Source organism: Callorhinus ursinus, unplaced genomic scaffold (genome assembly GCF_003265705.2).
Source record: "Callorhinus ursinus isolate GAN/ISIS: 27379988/994484 unplaced genomic scaffold, GSC_fseal_2.0 scaffold1, whole genome shotgun sequence".
NCBI classification, from domain to species: domain Eukaryota; kingdom Metazoa; phylum Chordata; class Mammalia; order Carnivora; family Otariidae; genus Callorhinus; species Callorhinus ursinus.
The window spans coordinates 137940458-137957045 of NW_027397063.1; the positions used below are offsets into that span (position 1 = coordinate 137940458).

Genomic DNA, 16588 nt, shown 5'->3' on the forward strand with positions numbered 1-16588 from the left:
AAAGAGTAATCATGTTGGGGGGGCGGGGTGCCTGTCACTGCCCCGCTAAGTGCCTTCCAAGCCAGTTCAGGAGCGCGCTTCCCCCACCAGCCTCTAGGCGGTGCCGCTGGACCCCCTCACCCCATCCCAGCGCTCCCTCCTCCACTGAGAAGTGTCTGCTGCTGGAGCACACTCCTCAGTGGTCCACAGGGGTGCTCCTAGAGCACAGGAGGGCCCTCCTGTGGTTTTCAGGGGTGAGGATGCCATCAAGAGAGCGCTCCCAAAAAGCAGGCTTGTTCAGGACATTGTCAGCAGGGTTGACTCCAGCTGTTGGTTTGGGAGGAGTCAATGACCTCTCTTCATTCATTTTTCCACTTCCAGGTTTCGGTTGGCCTGTTTTGCTCTGGTTTTATAGGTATCCTGAGGCAAGGGCATGGGGGCTTCCTTAGCATCGCCTAACACAGGTGGGTGTGAGCAGACCATCTGCCCTGTGCACAAGGACCGAACTCCTGTAACCATTCTAGAACGAGGGCTGGGTTGGAAAGTCTTCCCATCAGAGTGGGACTGCGTGGTCAACTCTCCGTGGAGACATGAACCTTTCCTGCACCTGAGGGTCTATGAATCAGAGGGATCGGGCTTTCCTTCCAGATCCATCAGGCCCTCACGGCCCACTCTCCCTCAGGACCCACTTGGGGTCCTGGGACAGCAGAAAGTACAGGACATGGCAGTAGGGCTCTGCTCCAACCCGCTCCTGGCCCACACAGGCGCTGGAGAAATACTCTGCTGGCCCCACTGGCCCTCTGGCTCCTTTCCTCCACAAGCTCTTCCTTCTCTTGCCTTGCTCAGTAGCCACTCCTGAACAGAACCTGGACCTATGTATCAAGTAAGGATGCTATAAAAGAAGCTAATTCCTGGCCTTTGCCAGTGGGCTTGGCGGGGGTGGGGGGGGGGAACAGGTCCATGTGCTGCAGCTTCAGGGGATTTTTCAAGGGCTATTTGACCAAATGTGATTTTTGCCTTCAACACCTACTTTTGCACCTTAGCCCCAATGACACAGCTCCACTGTGGGCCACTGCCAGACAGGCAGCTGTGATTGCTAGGAGCCTGTTTTCAGGCACTTCCGCACACCCCCGTCCCCCGCCGCGAGTGGCCCTCATAGGTATGAGTATGAAAATAAACGGACCTTTGCTTTCTTCTATGTTGCTCTAATCCTACTTCCTTCTCCTCTGTAAGGATCCCGGCGGCCACGATAACCCAACTAAACTGTCCAACCAACCATCTACTAACGTAACTGTATGACTTTAAAACACTGATCTTAATCCTTCCCCACATGCTGGCTCTTCCCTCCGCATAAATACCTAAACTTCAGAACATGGACAGTACAAGATCATGACTACTTCTGATAAATTGCCCTTTCTATGTGAGTTAGTATGTAAAAGTCACTGAAAAGTAAAACTATAATCTAAAAGTTGTTTTTAAAGAATCCATTTTAATCATCTAAATTATTTACAAATATAGAAACAAGGAGTCGTGCTTTTTAAGACATGGGATTATAAAAATCAGCAAATAATGATATAATACATTAAAATATATGGACTTTTTTTTTCAGTACTCAGAACTTTTTCTCCATGAGCTAACAGGTTCTAGACAAAAGCGCCTAATATTCAAGTCTCCCCAGTTTCCTCCCAGAGTATCAGCTGCAAGAAAAAAGGCTAAACCTTTTTCTGTCTTCAAAGTTCCTCCCTACACAGTATTCCCAGATGGCAGCTTCTGGGAATGTGCTATCTGGCAAGAGAAAAGCCTAAACATCAAGGGTGGACTGAGGCGGACCAGACCAGCCGGGATACAAATCCCAAGACAGACAATGCCCCAGTCCTCCCTGCTGAAGCTTGTCTATTTACCTGTGACTCCAGGATTATGTACCTAGTGCCACTCGGGGTCTCGGGGGTGATTTACTTAGAGTGACATGTTTCTTACCTTCCAGTAATCAAAAGCGTCCTGTTACTCCCAATAGGAAAAAAAAAAAGAGCCAAATCACTGTTCACACCGATCCCCTCTGTGCTGAGCTTTTAACAAGTCTGACCTAGAACGAGCCCAAAAGAACTCTTGTCTTAAAGGATCAGGCCCTTCCTAAGTTACCTTCAGCAATCTACAGAACTCTTTTTGATCACATACTTCCAACCTGGGGCTCCTCTAAGCTTCAACTCTAGATTGGTGTGCCTCTCCTCCAAGTTGCCAAGATGAATTTGCTGCAGGTTTTGAGGAAGGAGGGAAGAAGCAATAAATATGTCTTTGTTTATGGTAAGGAAAGTGGTCAGGATTTATGTCATAATTGGTCTCTCCCTCTGACCTCTGAGGGAAGTTCTTAGCTGACTTGACTGATGAGTTTTATTCCTTCTGTACAACTTTTTGAAGACACACCTAATGGTGCTACTTTAAACTTATAGCATTCACCTTCTGGTCCACCTGTAGGACTGCAGGGAGGGGTCATCACACTTGACATGATTCCTACCCTTTCAGTCACAAAACTCAGCAGACACTGTGTTTCCCGTACCACTGTCTGCCTTCCAGAAGGACAGTGGTGCCGAGAACAAAGGGAAGTAACGATACCACAGCTGGTTTCCCTTTAAGTGTGAAAGATATTAAATAAAACATATTTTCATTCCCTTGCAAGCTTAATCTGGTAACTTAATTGCTAAAAAATAAATCAACAAACCGTAAGCTTATGTGCTAAACCAATCCTTTTTACTTGGTGGTATCTCTAAAGTTTACGTCAAAGAAAAAAGAAAAGTTGGCCCCAAATAAAGTCCCTTGCCACAGGCATCCGAACTTAGGCTGGGAGGCGCCCTCATGCACCTCAGCTCTCTCCTGCCCTGTCCTTCACCGGGGTGTTGCGGCCTTCATGAACGAAAGTTAAGAATCACAAAGATGCGTGTCCTCTCCTCAAGTCTAGTGACTCCGAGATGCCATCAGCATGACAGCATTGGGTGAATTCATCTTTTTCTGCGTCTCTGCCCTGATCCCATGAGAGAGCTTCCTTGTCTTCTCAGCACTGCAGCCGGGGGACCCAGGAAGTCTGAGGCAAGTGGTAACCACATAACCTTTGTGGTCCCAGGGCCCCAAGCCCAAACCATTTCACCCCAGTGACACCTAGGGTGTAATTCTGCAAACTCATGATCCCATCTTTAATGGGGTAGCAGGGGTGGGTGATCGGCTAGAGCTCTTCCCCTGATTCATCTGGGGTCCTGTCTCTGGACAAGCTTACTGACATACTCCTTGGGTTTGTCGGGGTTAAGGAGTATTGCTAAAACACTTTGGAAAACTCCACTTTGAACACATGTGTAAGCTGGAAAGAAAATGCATATACCTTGATTGAAGTTAGAAATGTGAAAAGGCCGATCTATCCCAGTGTTGTCTGAAATCCTGAACACTTTCTGGGCTTCTTCCTATTTCGACACTCCTCAGAGGTAACAGATTCTCTCCTTCACTCTCTTGAGCGATCCAGCACTCCTGATTTCCCCTTAAAATGCCCAACTCTGCTCAGCTCAGTTTGGAAATCACTGCGGGGGTCGGGAACCTGCCCCCTGCCCCCAGCCTCGGGGAGAGACCCATAGCAGGAACAGGGGAGCTGACGTGCGGGGCGGGGCGGGGTGGGGGGCAACAAGCCACTTCTTTTTAGCAGCCTTTCCTGCTCCCTGGTCAGGAGCCCTGGTGGGCCATGCACCTCCAAGATGGGCAGGGAGCTACACCCATTCGTTACACCACGGGGGCATCGGACTCTGCGTTAAAAAACAGAACCGCGTGATGGGAATGCTTTAATCATCACCCACACAGACGAGCGGAAGCTACAGACAGAGAGCCACTACGGATGGTGCTCGGAACAGAGGTGAGAATGGCCCAGAACTCGGCCTCCGGTAAAGATGCCAGGTTTACAGGACTTATCGAGGTGCCCTCACCAGACCCCTCCTCCTCCTCCTCCTCCTCGGCCGCTGGCGGCTCCTGCATCTCCTCTGGGCAAGCCTGAGGCCGGCGCGGGTAACTTCTGCTGCCTGAGCCAGTCACGCGTGCTCGGGACCCCTCACCTGAGGTCTCTGGGTGCTGAACTGGCGTGGAGGTAGCTAGGCCCGAGAGGGAAATGTGGTCACCTGTGTCGTCTTCCTCAAAGTCGTTAAGGCAGTACACTTCGTCCAGGTCAACGTCCAGTGTCCGGAAGCCCTTGGTGACCACCCCAGGCCGGGGGTCCAGGATGCCCCCGAGGTGGGGCTGGGCCAGCTGCTGCCAGTGGTGAAGGGTGGCAGAGCCTTGCAGGAGAAAGCGCAGAGAGGGAGGGGGGACAGGGAGAAGAGATGGTTAGGATGGAGGTCTGAGCCGATGGCTGTCACCACCCCCGAAGTGTGGAACCCGACCCCCGGTAGGATCTGAGCCCGGCAGGTGAACTCTGGGAGGGACGCTGGCAGAGCGGTCCCGGCCACGGGCCACTGTGCCACAGGGGCTGATACTTCGCCACACCTGGGAGGACCACCCATTCGGGGAATCCCAAACAAATCTTTTTACGAAGCAAGACTAGTGCCATCTGGTGGGGCAAGGATGTTTGGTGACAAACTACTTTAGTCAAGCGAGGTCAATCCCCAAACCCAACACCGTACCAACGTAGGAAGAGCAGAGGAAAGATAAGCAAGACAAGTAAAAAAAGGGGGTGTCTGGGTACTGACTCTGTGCCAAGCACCCATGGCTGGGGACAGGGAAAGACCCAAGCTGAGGCAGCGTAAGACAATGTGGAACCGACCCCGGGACGCACGACATGAGACAAGCAAAAGGAAATGAGAGTCGCATGCACGACTGTCGCCTCCTTTACTTATGAGGGTTTCTGTTTTCTGGCAGCAACCCCGAGGCGCTGCAGGTTTGGGAGAGGGAATGGTGCTAGCCAGGTGTGATCGATGAGCACGTAAGTCCACACAGAGGTCTGAAGCAGAGGAGATCTCAGTGACACCAGACCCCGGGGCTCAAATGACATCATGCAAGGTCTGTAATAACACCGGAGTGTGTCCCCGAGGACCTTGAGGGCATCACGGCGGCTCACAGAGAGAAGCATCCCAAGAATGAGTACGCTTTGCAAACCAGGCTTGAGAAGCAGATTTACGGAGGGACACCTCAGAACCTTCAGTCTGTTGCTGTGTCCTGGGATTCTGCCCAGTCCATTTGCCAGAGCAACCCTTTCTTCCCTTCAGGACACTTCTCACACCTCACATGGCCCAGGGATGACAGCCCGTGAGGCTGGGCGTCTGTCCCCAATCTACAGATGAATTAGTTAGCCACACAAATGCCTACCCTACACTTAAGAGAGAGACTTTGAGAGCAGTTCTCAGGCGTGGGAAAGCAGGGGCCTTCCCACACAAATGCCTCCTGGTTACCGCTGGTTTACCAAGGGCGGCCTCTGTCAGGCAGGCAAGAACCCCTCTGGGCCGCCCTGTTGGAGAGGGGAGCCAGGGATGCCAGGAGCCAGCAGCTCAGGGTCAAGAGAAGAGAGAAGGAAATGGTGGCAGGTGTTGGGGTCAGGGACCGGTCCAGGAACGTGAGTGAGATGCAGAGAACCCCCTCAACAGGAGCTCCCGACCCTCTGGTGTGCCCAGTGAGTGCGCGGCCCCCAACACACCGCCAGGAAGGAGCTTCCCGGGCAATCCCAGCCAACGAGTCTTGAAGGCATTTTGTAAGTGGGCAATTTCACATCCACTTTAAAGAGAAACGCTGTACACGCTGCCAGTACATGTTTAGGGAAGTCCCCAGACACCCACTTGGAGGTCTGTCCCAGTTTTAAGTGTGCGCAAGTACAACCTACTTCACCTGAATCTACTGCATATAAATAGCAAATATTCTACATGCAAAAGAAATGCAGTAATAAAGAGGTCCATACGACAAAAGAGCATCACATACTGTTCTCTCACGAGGTGCTCAGATGCTTCTAGAGCCGCGGTTCTCAACCAGGGATGATCCTGCCCCACACGGGACATCTGGTAAACCAACGGAGACATTGTTGGTTGTCACCACTGTGGGGAAAGAGGGAGTGCTAATGGCACCGAGCGGGCAGAGTCAGGGGTGCTGCACCCCATGATGCCCAGGGCAGCCCCCTCACCACAGAATGATCCGGCCCCAGGTGTCAGCAGGGCTGAGACTGAGAAACCCTGACCTAGAGCTGTGGTCCTCTATTCTCGGATCTCTGGAGAATCCGGAGGAGCTCACGTGCAAGCAGCAGCGTGCAGAACCGACCAGGGCTTGGCAGACGTGCTCAGGCCAGCTCATGGGATCCTGGGGCCGGGGTGCCATAGGATCATTTTTTTTTAAGCTACCCTGTATTGAACGGGTCTGTGTAACAGCTTGTGTTACATCAACTCCTAGCTCAGAAGCACCCAATGAGGGGACTGAGGTTCCCTGAAGTTAGACAATTTTCCCAAGTCCCTGAGTAGTGGTGGCGCTGAAGGCCTGGCTCCTCGAGTGAGTTCACACCGCCTGCCCCCCTGCAAAGTTCGCAGGCCTGTAAACAAGCAAGGACCTCAGTGCTCCAGCCGGGAACCCACACTAAGTGAGAAGCATCGATGGTGGGCAGTAGAAGTTCTAGGTGGCCGTCCAAGGCCAGCCAGCAGGCACACACACTGTGGCCAATGGGATTTCTCAAGCCACCCCTGGAGAACACCATTCGTGATCCATAATGAGCTCCCTATTCGTGTGTTCACTGGATGCCCAGGCACATTCCTGGCAAAAACACTGCACTGGGGAGAAGACTTAACAAGGCACCGTGACATCCAGCTTGGGACGCACACGCTGGTCTTAGGAGGATGATGACAAATCCCTACGTACGGTGTGGCCACATCACCTCTACTTGTGGAAGGGGAGGAAAGGGAAAGTTGACAGACACTGGCAAGTGAAGAACCATGTCCGGAAGTGCCAGAGGTCCTCACCCTTCTGAAGGGCGCTGAGGTGTTTACCATGCCCTGGGAAAGAAGTCAGGGAGGCTGGAGGTCTGGGCCCAGACACCAGTCCCATGGGCCTCCATCCTCCCTCTGTTCAGCAGACTGCCCTCATCTCTCCCCACCCCGAGCATGGGCCCAACAGAGAAACGAGGCTACAGGGGGTTTGCTGTTTGGAGTTCAAGGTGCTACAGAAGTACATGGGGTTATCTGCCTTCCCTGAACACGCAGAGCCAAGATTACAATGGAGAGATTATGCTGAAAGATGCACGGTACTTGGATTTTACCCCCGCCTTGGGCATCCCTTACTCAGGTAGGACAGCCAACCTTTACTGAGCAGTAACCAGGTATCGGGCACCCCTCTAAGAGGCCTACACTTAGTCACTCAATCATTATGATAACCCTGTTGTCCTCACTTTACAGGTGAGGAAACTGAGCACAGGGAGGTCAGGTAACTTGCCAGAGGTTGCATGGCTCGTAAATGGCTGGTCTAGGATTCAAACCCACGCTGTCCAAACTCCAGTGTCCAACCTCTTAACCATATACACCTTCTCTGGGCCAGCAGTGAGGGGCCCTCCTGGATGTGTGTCTCAGAAATCAGGCCAGTAACACACCCGACTGGCTTTTACAATCCCCATACCTTTGCAGTCTTCCGTCCTGCAAAAGTGACTATGGGTGAAAGCCCCCACAGCCCTGTTATTGAGTTACATCAGGCTGTGGGGCTCAGACCATTTCTGTTCCCAACTGGTTCTAAGGCCCCAGGAGGGTTTCCCGGGTCCAGCACCCAAGGAAAACAGCCTACACCGCACTCCCTCCCCCTGCCACTGCCTGGACTGCCACGTAGGAATCCTACGGATCTCCTGGCTGCCTAAGGTTCTGTCTTTGATACAAAATGGAGCACAGATCAAAAATTAAATATGAACAGCATCTTATTCAGCCTTGGCTGCCTCTTTCCCATCTCTACACCCTACCACCCCCTACCCCCACCCCGCCGGCCTGGCTTCCTTTATTTGTCAAGTACAAAAGGAGAGAATCACTGCACTAAGCGCTACCTCCCATTACCAGCCCCTGCCTCCCCTCCACGCGAGAATGAGGCTGGGGTCAGGGAAAGAGGAAGCTTTGCGTTCCTAGTTGGCACCAAGATGAAGCTCTATGAAACAAGGGCATGGACAGAAGTGAACAGTTATGGTTACCACGCCTTTCCCTGTTTGCTTTCCTTTCACATCTCACTGTTCTAACTAAAAGCTGTGATATCATCAAAGGAGAAGAAAACCAAATCCATTTATGTCAGAGGAGTATCCGGGGCTTAAAAGTTTAGAACTAACCTGCTGGACAATGTCTAGCTTAGCTGAGAAGTATATGCTTTCCCCTAATTACATATGAACTTACTGAGAAATACCATTTTGGTTTTAATTAATCACGGGGCGGGGGGATATTACCGGATTCATCTCTCTTCTAGTCTGAAAAGTTTTGTTTGCTCTTGGCCTGCTTAAAACTCCTAAGGTAAGATGAAGAGACAAGAGTGCTAATCTTCTTAAACACCAAGCCCAGCTATTTTGGCTGACACCAATAAGCAGATCCCAAGATGCATTAAATAGGTAAGGGAGACACAGACGAAGACCCAGATTGGCTATCTGCTATGATCCCAGCCAACACTCTCCAGAAACCTCACCCCAGGTACATTTGCCTGAGCCACTGAAGATCAAGGGAATCCTATTAGCTTCTAAGGGGCCAATGGAAAAGGATGATATAAGAACATGGCCCCAGCACAATGCTGGTTCAGGTTCTCAACACTGGCAAGGCCACCCTTTAGACCTGAGCTGCTGGAACAGGGCAAGTGCGGGGAACCTAAGTTTTAATTAGCACCTATTAGGTACCAGGCATAATCACATTTACTCCTCACAATTTTGTGTGGCAGGTGTAAGCCTTACCTCACAAGTAAGGGAAACGGGGCTCAAAAGGGTAACTTATCTACTGCCACAGTTTGAGCTGCACTGAATCCAGTGTCAGGCAGACTTCTGTGTCAGCACTCCATCTTGTCAAATTAAACAAAGTAATAAACAAAAAAATTGTGGAGGTAAGGAAGAAAGAAAATATTGGTTGTATCTGAAATTGCTGAGAAGTCAGAGAACTACAAAATGGAGGCGAGGGATCTCTATCATGAGGATGCATCACAGTCCATAGTGATATGACATGACTTCTTAACGGTGGTGATTTAGCTTCCCGGTGAGCAGGATAGTTTAGATGAAACTGATCTAGCAAATCTCATGGGATTTCCTCTTATTCTATTAACACAAAAAATATTGCTAAGTCATTAGATTAAAAGAAAAAAAGACGAATTGGTTGAAATAAATTTTTAAAAATCTCTTCCTGTAATATGCTTGGAAAATGAATCCAAAGACATATTCTTAGATGATCTAATGGAACACAAAGTCAAATACAGAAATCAGACGAAATAGAGATGATAAATTCCAATGAGCTTGAAGAGACAAAGGAGAAAAAAAGAAAAGAAAGGCAGAAAGTAAAATTGCAGAAATGGAAGATTTTATTGAAAGAAAAACAGACATAATTATGGATCAGGAAACAATCACCAAGCTCACAACTGAATAAACAATTAAAAAAAGAACGAGCCATCCCTTTTCTGAAATCTAATAAGGGCCTAAATTAATACAATTAAAAAATAATCATGAAGAAAGAACGTCAGCCCACCCTCTTCCTTCCTCTGGAGGCTACGGGACCCAGCATGTCTTGGGTCTTTAACAAGCACACCCTCATTTTACACCACACATTCTCAACAGGGATAATACTGCCCCCAAAGGGTTGAAAACAGGTTCTTCTGGGGTAAAAAGAATCCTACTCTTTTTAGGCAGAGAGCAAAGCTATGACCCATCAACAGTGTATTTGTGGTATTAAATTGCGGGAACAAGTAACTGAGAATATATGTCTACAATGACTCCTTAAGAATATAGGTCTAACACAGGAAATACAGCATTACAGAAATTCTGATTTGACTTTGCACCAGAAATGTAATACAGAATTCTAAAATACCTTCTCAAACTCACATGGGTTTCCAAACTAAAGGAGTCAAAAGTGAAAAATACAAACCCTCGGTGGCTCTTGACAGGGTAAGTGGGTAAGTAAAAGGAAGACATTTTATAATGCCTGGAAGAAAAAGCAAAAAACAGAAAAGAATTTTTCCAGGAGTTGAACCATCTGGGGTGTCCTGGCACTAAAAAGGAAATTACCCCTGGGAAAGGCAGGCTTGAGGAGGTACAGAACTCATTCGCCTCCACGACCACCCCCTTCCCAGTCCCCAGACCGTAGAGGTCTGGGCATCTTGCTCAGAACCCAGGGCACTGGAAGAAAGCCGCACTCTCTTTACTGGAAGATCGAAGCAAAACATGTGAGCCCATGAACTGCAGATGGCTTTCAGGTGGTTCCTGAAAAAAACAACTTCTAGCATGTGCTCTGCACCCCTCCCTGACACCAACGTTTCTGAGAGGTGACAGCAATAATTCCCTGCGCTTCTCAGACCCCAGGCATGACCTAATTAACTTTCTAGTACGGTAGCAGTACCTCTGCCTCTCAAAAAGACGCTGACTTCTAAGGTTCTAGATGCACAAGAAAGAGAACCAGGGAACTGGCGTGAAGGCGCTCGTTCCTTTCCTTTGGCCTAGCTGGCCGAGGTGAGAGTCGGCCTGCGTGCACACTCCCACACCTGCCCCGGGAGACGGAAGCCCAGGCTGGGCGCCACCGTCAGAGGAACTCAAACCAGCAGCGCGGGAGGCTGTCTCGGAAGAAAAAGGAGTAGGTGTGACAGAGGCTGCCCGCTTGCTGGTGGTGGATCAGGGACCACAGGCGGTCGCCGAGGAGGGCCGAGAGGGGCCGAGGCCCCTGGGGATCACCTTCCAGAGGCTTCACGATCTGGAGTTTCTCGGGCAGGTAGGAGCGGCTGCTGAAGGACATGCCCGAGAAGCCGGTGAACTCGGAGAAGCGCGAATGGGTGCCGAGGGACATGATGCTCTCCGTGGGCGTGAGGGAGCCGCTGAGCAGCTCGCCCTTCTCCGCCAGCTCCCTAAGCTTCCGCTCCTGCTCCTCCTCGAAGAACCTCCGCTCCGACAGGTAGTTCTCCCGGCGGAGGGACAGCCGCCGCAGCGCCGTCTCCAGGTCGTGGGAGCCCGGGGTGCCCGGCGTCCCGGGCTTCTTGCTCCGCTCAGCGTTCCTGCGAGGAGGGAGATGGGGCTGAGCGTGGCGCACCCTGCAGCGGGCGCAGTGCAGGGTGCACGGTGCGAGGGAGGCCTTACTGCTAGGTGGCCATGGGTGGTCATGTTTCCTGGTGGCCGCAGGATTTTTGCTAGGGAAGCCAACAAGGCAAGCAGCAGAAATTTAGGCAAAAATGGGGAGGTAAATGCCTGCCCAGGAGAACTAGTTCCTCTGGTGGGTGTCTTGCTGGGTAGCGGGGAGAGCACTAAGGTGCAAAGAAAATTGGCACATACTATGTAAAAAAATCCGTTCCTAGCAACATCTCCCTCCTGAGCCCTCAGGAAGACGACTTCTTCAGGCTGCAGGTCGTAGTTACCAGAAGGGCCACTGGCTCAAGAGGCATTTCTCTTTCCTCTTGAATTGAAAGAGCTGTTCTGATCAAGCTGTTTCCCCTCTGACCCAGTCCGTCAGAAGAACCAATTTCATTGTCACAGAAAAAAGCTGTACAACACAGCTGATGTCGTGTGTGTGTGTGTGCATGTGTGGAGGGCTTCAGGACAAAGAGGGACTGCCCCCCCCCCCTGCTGAGGAGGCCCCACTGCAGGGACAGGAGGTGTGATGTGCACCTGCAGGGGGCCCTGCACCCCATCTTTAGCAGCAAACTAGATTCTGGTCACAAGACAGAGCCTGAGTCCTCCTCAGCCTTTCAAACACCCAAGCTACAGAGGGGTCCCTGAAACGAATGTCTATTCTGTAGCCCAACAGTGAAGATTAATCACAGAAAAAATACTCATTCATCCTCCCCTTCACCATTTGACGGAAAAGCAGACTTCCTATCATACCTCCTTACACTGGTGAAAATAGCAGAATCAAGAATGAGTGTAAACTCAGAGGGCTAGCAAAACAGATGACAGACCGAAAGGTCTATGCTTTTCAGGCGATTCTTTGTCAGCCCCCCTCTTCTGATGTCCGAACCTATCCTCGATCCACACTACCTGTCTCCCAAACCCAAAGATTACAAACTCCCAGCTGGCTCACCCCAGGTCAGCTGACTCTGCTTCCAGGATGATGCTGTTGGTCTTGTTGTCCAGGACGACGTTGCCAACGTCACTGCCATAGAAGCTGGACCGGGGGGTGCTGACACAGCTGGACAGGAGGGAGTTCACGGCTGAGGACTGGTTGGAGCCGGGGATGTTCATGGGGGATGGGGTCAGAGACCTCTGCTTGACGACCTGGTTGATGTTTCTCACCGTCTCAAAGACTCGCTTCTGGTGACTGGGGGGAGGAGGGGAGGGAATGCACAACATCCATGAATAAACAAATGCAGGAATGACCGTGGAGTTCGGCCCTCCAGAAACGACCATCCAAGGAGCCAAAAGGCTACTGGCCCACGCGAGCCCCCAGGCAACCTGCCATCCCCTGCCTTCCATGTGCTGGCTGAAACTCAAGAGACTCAATGCCCACTGAATTCCGGGCCCTAATTCGTGGTTGTGTCCTACAGGTGAAGCTAGCAAGATGATACTGCTTTTCTCTCCCTGAGGCTTGACCCACAAATACAAATACTTAAGTAGGGCTTTGGTCTCCCGGCTACTTTTCCTCTTTCACGATGGTCACTAGAATGCAAAGTCCAAGAGGGCAGTGTTCCCTGCTCAGCACATAACAGGGCTCCATAAGTATCTGTAGAATGAGTATTTGTTGACTGTTCATATATATATAAAAAAGCAAGACAAAGTCTTACACTTCAGTAATGAGATGATAAATACCACAGGAATCTTTTTTAAAAATTGCTATTTCTAAGAGTGGAACTTCCCTTTGATGCTCATTTGTTCTTTTTTTTTTTTTTTTTTTAAGAGGAAGAGAGACATAGAGAGAGAGAGGGAGCGCACACGAGCAGAGGCAGAGGGAGAAGGAGAGAAAGAGAGAGAATCCCGAGCAGGCTCCATGCCCAGTGCAGAGCCCAACATGGGGCTCGATCTCACGACCCTGAGATCATGACCTGAGCTGAAATCAAGAGTCGGACGCTTAACCAACTGAGCCTCCCAGGCATCCCCTCATTTGTTCCTTTTTCAGGAGACAAAGGTAGGCACGTTGCTATAACAGCCATGTTCTTCTGGGGTGCATAGGGCTTCACACACGCACTGAGGCTCGGGGACTCTGGTCACACCCAGGATCCCATTTCAGTTCTGGCTGTGGGCTTTGGGTACAGAAAATACACAGTGAAATTGGAGCCACACGTTCCTTAGAAACTCGGGGCAGGCCTAGCACAAGGTCTCATGTTAGGAAGAGAGTTGGTAGAGGCCAATATCCATAAACGTATCCAGAAAGGAAGCAGAAGCCTTGCGTGCACCCCTCAAAGAGCCCTCTGTATCTTCTACTGCATCCTATTTTGCTTTTTCTAACAGATAGTAAACGTTTTTTAAGTACTGTTTTTCACTGAAAGGAAAGATAAAACCAAGTGGTGGTATCAAGACAGGGCCTGTATTAACAGAGATGGGAAACAGCTCTCCTTACTCAACTTCCTGTAAGTTAATAATATAGCTTTAAAACTCAGGAAGAGGACCTGGGGGATATTATTGGCTGTGTGCTCTTATCTCCCTTAATCTGAACCCAAATCTGTGGAAGGACCACCGTGATCACTGTTGGTGTCTGAAGCCCAAACACTGCTAGTTTTGATGACCACAGGGCATGAGCAGTCTCTGGGAAGCTTAGAACCAGGCCGTACGCGATATCTGGAGACTCAGGTTCTTCCAACTGCAGCTCCTTGCGCATCGTTCCCTCAATCTCTGCTGCCAAGGAGTCCTGAGAAAAGCCAGAAAACACACTGAGTGAGCAGCAACTCAAGTCTCTAGAAGAGGCTCATGGCTGGCTAGCCATAGGAGCATCAACTGAGGTCTCAGAGCCTGCAAACCACCCATGCCACTAGGCTTCCAGCATTCATCACCGGGGGAACCCGACTGAGCAATCCCCATGGCGGGTTCTCAATGGAGCAATCCCCAGTGGGCACTGAGTGTACAGCCCCTATACTCCCCTGCAGATGCGGGTCTGAGAGCAAACCCCATGTTCCCTTGGCCACACCACAGAGCTGTGACTCTGCCCGCAAGGAGAGGCGGGGAATTTGTGGAGGAGGGGACCTGAGTTGTGAGCACTGTCATCTGAGCCTCTGTTCTGGTGCCGCCCGCTTCCCCTGCAAGGAGAGCTCCTCTCCCCACCAACGACCCATCGCCTGCCCACCTTTAATGACCAGTTCATACCTCGTTTCCACTACTAATCCTTCATTCCTCCCCAAAGAAAGACACCAAACACATGAAGTCCCTGCGAGTTCCCTGAACAGTTAGTTCACTTAGATCTTTCTCTAGTTAGGTTGTGGATTTTGTGGGTCAGGGCAAGGCTGGTCACGGATGACTTCTCCCTTCCCAGATGGCCAGGCCCCCAGCTGAGACTCACCGATACAGACTCCCTGATGAGCGCCCCCTCCTCCCCAAATGACCCACCATTCCTCACCCTCTGAGGTAGAGCCTAACAAGCAATCCCACACACTGGCACAGGTCGGTGCCAACAGGAGGACCAGGTGTGTGCAGAAAAGCACCTGCTGGGGCCTCAGAGGAGGACACCACCTATGACAGCCTGAAGGGAAGGGCTTACTGTGCTAACTGAAGACTCCCTGTGATGATCAGGAATGTTCTTTCTGCACTGTCCACTGTGGGAGCCACAGGCCGCAGGTGGCTATTGGGCACCTGAAACATGGCCAGTATGACTGAGAACCTAAATTCGCTGTACTAATTTTAACAGATTTAAATTCACATAGCCACTTGTGGCCACTGGATTCCCAGCAGACAGAGCATGGGAACTCCAGAGCGCCCACCTCCACAGCCCCACAGTCAGGGAGCAATGCTCCAGGCTAGAAGCTGGAACCAAGTGGGGAGACTTGACAGGAGGTAGCAAGAAGCTGGGTCCATAAAGGGGCTAATGGGCTTGTTTTCAACTATTATTTATAAATATGCAACTTCATTTAGTAATTATGTACAGATTGTCATTCAACATAACCCATGTTGTAAAGGGCTTCCCTGAGTGAGCTTTTTTAGTCAGTTTACTTTTCTTCCTTTTTTTTAAAGATTTTATTTATTTATTTGAGCAAGAGAGAGAGAAACTGAGATAGCAAGAGAGCACAAGGAGGGGGAGGGGCAGAGGGAGAGGGAGAAGCAGGCTCCCCGCTGAGCAGGGAGTCTGATGCAGGGATCGATCCCAGGACCCTGGGATCATGACCTGAGCAGAAGGCAGACACTTAACCGACTGAGCCACCCAGGCGCCCCACCGCTTTACTTCTTACTACTGTAATTCACCATATAGTTTACATTCAGAGTTCTGCACGAGGAAAGGACCTTCACACAACTTAAGAGAGACGACATACCAAACTACTAACTTCAAGGCTGTGCCTGGAGGAGAGAGCAAGCTGGCTCTGTGACTTTTTCTTGGCCCTGAGCCCCCTAGCAGTCTGGGGAAGCCATGGACCCCTTCTCAGAATAGTATCTTTAAGTGAACAAAATAATTAGGACAAAAAGGAAGCCTGATATATTGAACTAGTCACTAGACTATTAATAACAACAATCGTGGTACGGTAACACACAGGATCTGGCTTTGGTCCTGGTAATGACTGCCACCTTGAAGTGGGCCTTAGCACAAAAAGGATTTGGAGACATCTTACAACGGAGAGCGGATGTGATCTCAACTGGTGACCAAGTCACCGGGGTGCTAATATCACTGTGGCTTGTTGCCCACCTTCGTATGAGCAGGAAGCACTGTATACAATTAGGGACTAAGATAAAAGACGTGACCCTCCCTCAAGTTCACAGGTCCCCTGAGTCCTGTCTGGGGATCCCCGATTAGGAGCTCCTGCCACAGACAAGAGAGCTGGCAACGTGCTCCTCGGGCAGAAACTGCTACCCACCATTTGACTCAGATTGGGGCGTTCTGCTCCAGAAACACGGGCACAGCACCACTCAGTGCCGCAAATACCTTTAATACATCGCGCACTTTAAAAATAGCCACCTTCAAAAAGTGAGCTGTGCCAACAGCTACAGGAAAAGGCAAGCGAAAGCTCCATTTCAGCAAATACAATAGCTGAGAATCTCTGAAGATGCCCAAATGCCAATTTTCAGTTTGACTTTTCTATGTCATGGCTTTGTTTTAAAACAGGTCTGTTTCTGAGCATGGGGAATGCAGTGGAGTGCATCCTAAGTGCATGGGAGATAAGGTGCCCCCAGGAGGCCACTGCGCCAAGGTGGGAAGCCAGGAAGGAGGGAAATTGAGGCAGGGAGCATATATCACTACATAGGCCAGTCTGTGAGCTAAGTGTCATCGGCTCTCGATGGAGGAATCGGGGGCACCGAATGTTCTTTGCTGCCTTTACTTGGATTTCTGGACACACTGGATCACCAATCTGCTCC

The 16588-nt window shown here is 50.5% G+C and overlaps 1 protein-coding gene across 12 annotated transcripts in view; it reads right to left on the bottom strand.

Annotated features, from left to right (window-relative positions):
• TRAK1 (trafficking kinesin protein 1) overlaps positions 1 to 16588 on the bottom strand; it is a 111386-nt gene that overhangs the window by 10034 nt on the left and 84764 nt on the right. For 6 of the 12 annotated variants that reach the window (XM_025883662.2, XM_025883620.2, XM_025883629.2 and 3 more), the window contains 4 exons: positions 13867 to 13943; positions 12183 to 12419; positions 10847 to 11163; positions 3936 to 4280 (listed from right to left, as the gene is read on the bottom strand). In XM_025883662.2, the coding sequence (XP_025739447.2) occupies positions 3936 to 4280; positions 10847 to 11163; positions 12183 to 12419; positions 13867 to 13943 (976 nt within the window). Of the gene's footprint in view, positions 1 to 3935; positions 4281 to 9468; positions 11164 to 12182; positions 12420 to 13866; positions 13944 to 16588 lie in introns of those variants that run through there. The other 6 variants (XM_025883639.2, XM_025883692.2, XM_073901533.1 and 3 more) reach the window with 3 other exon arrangements.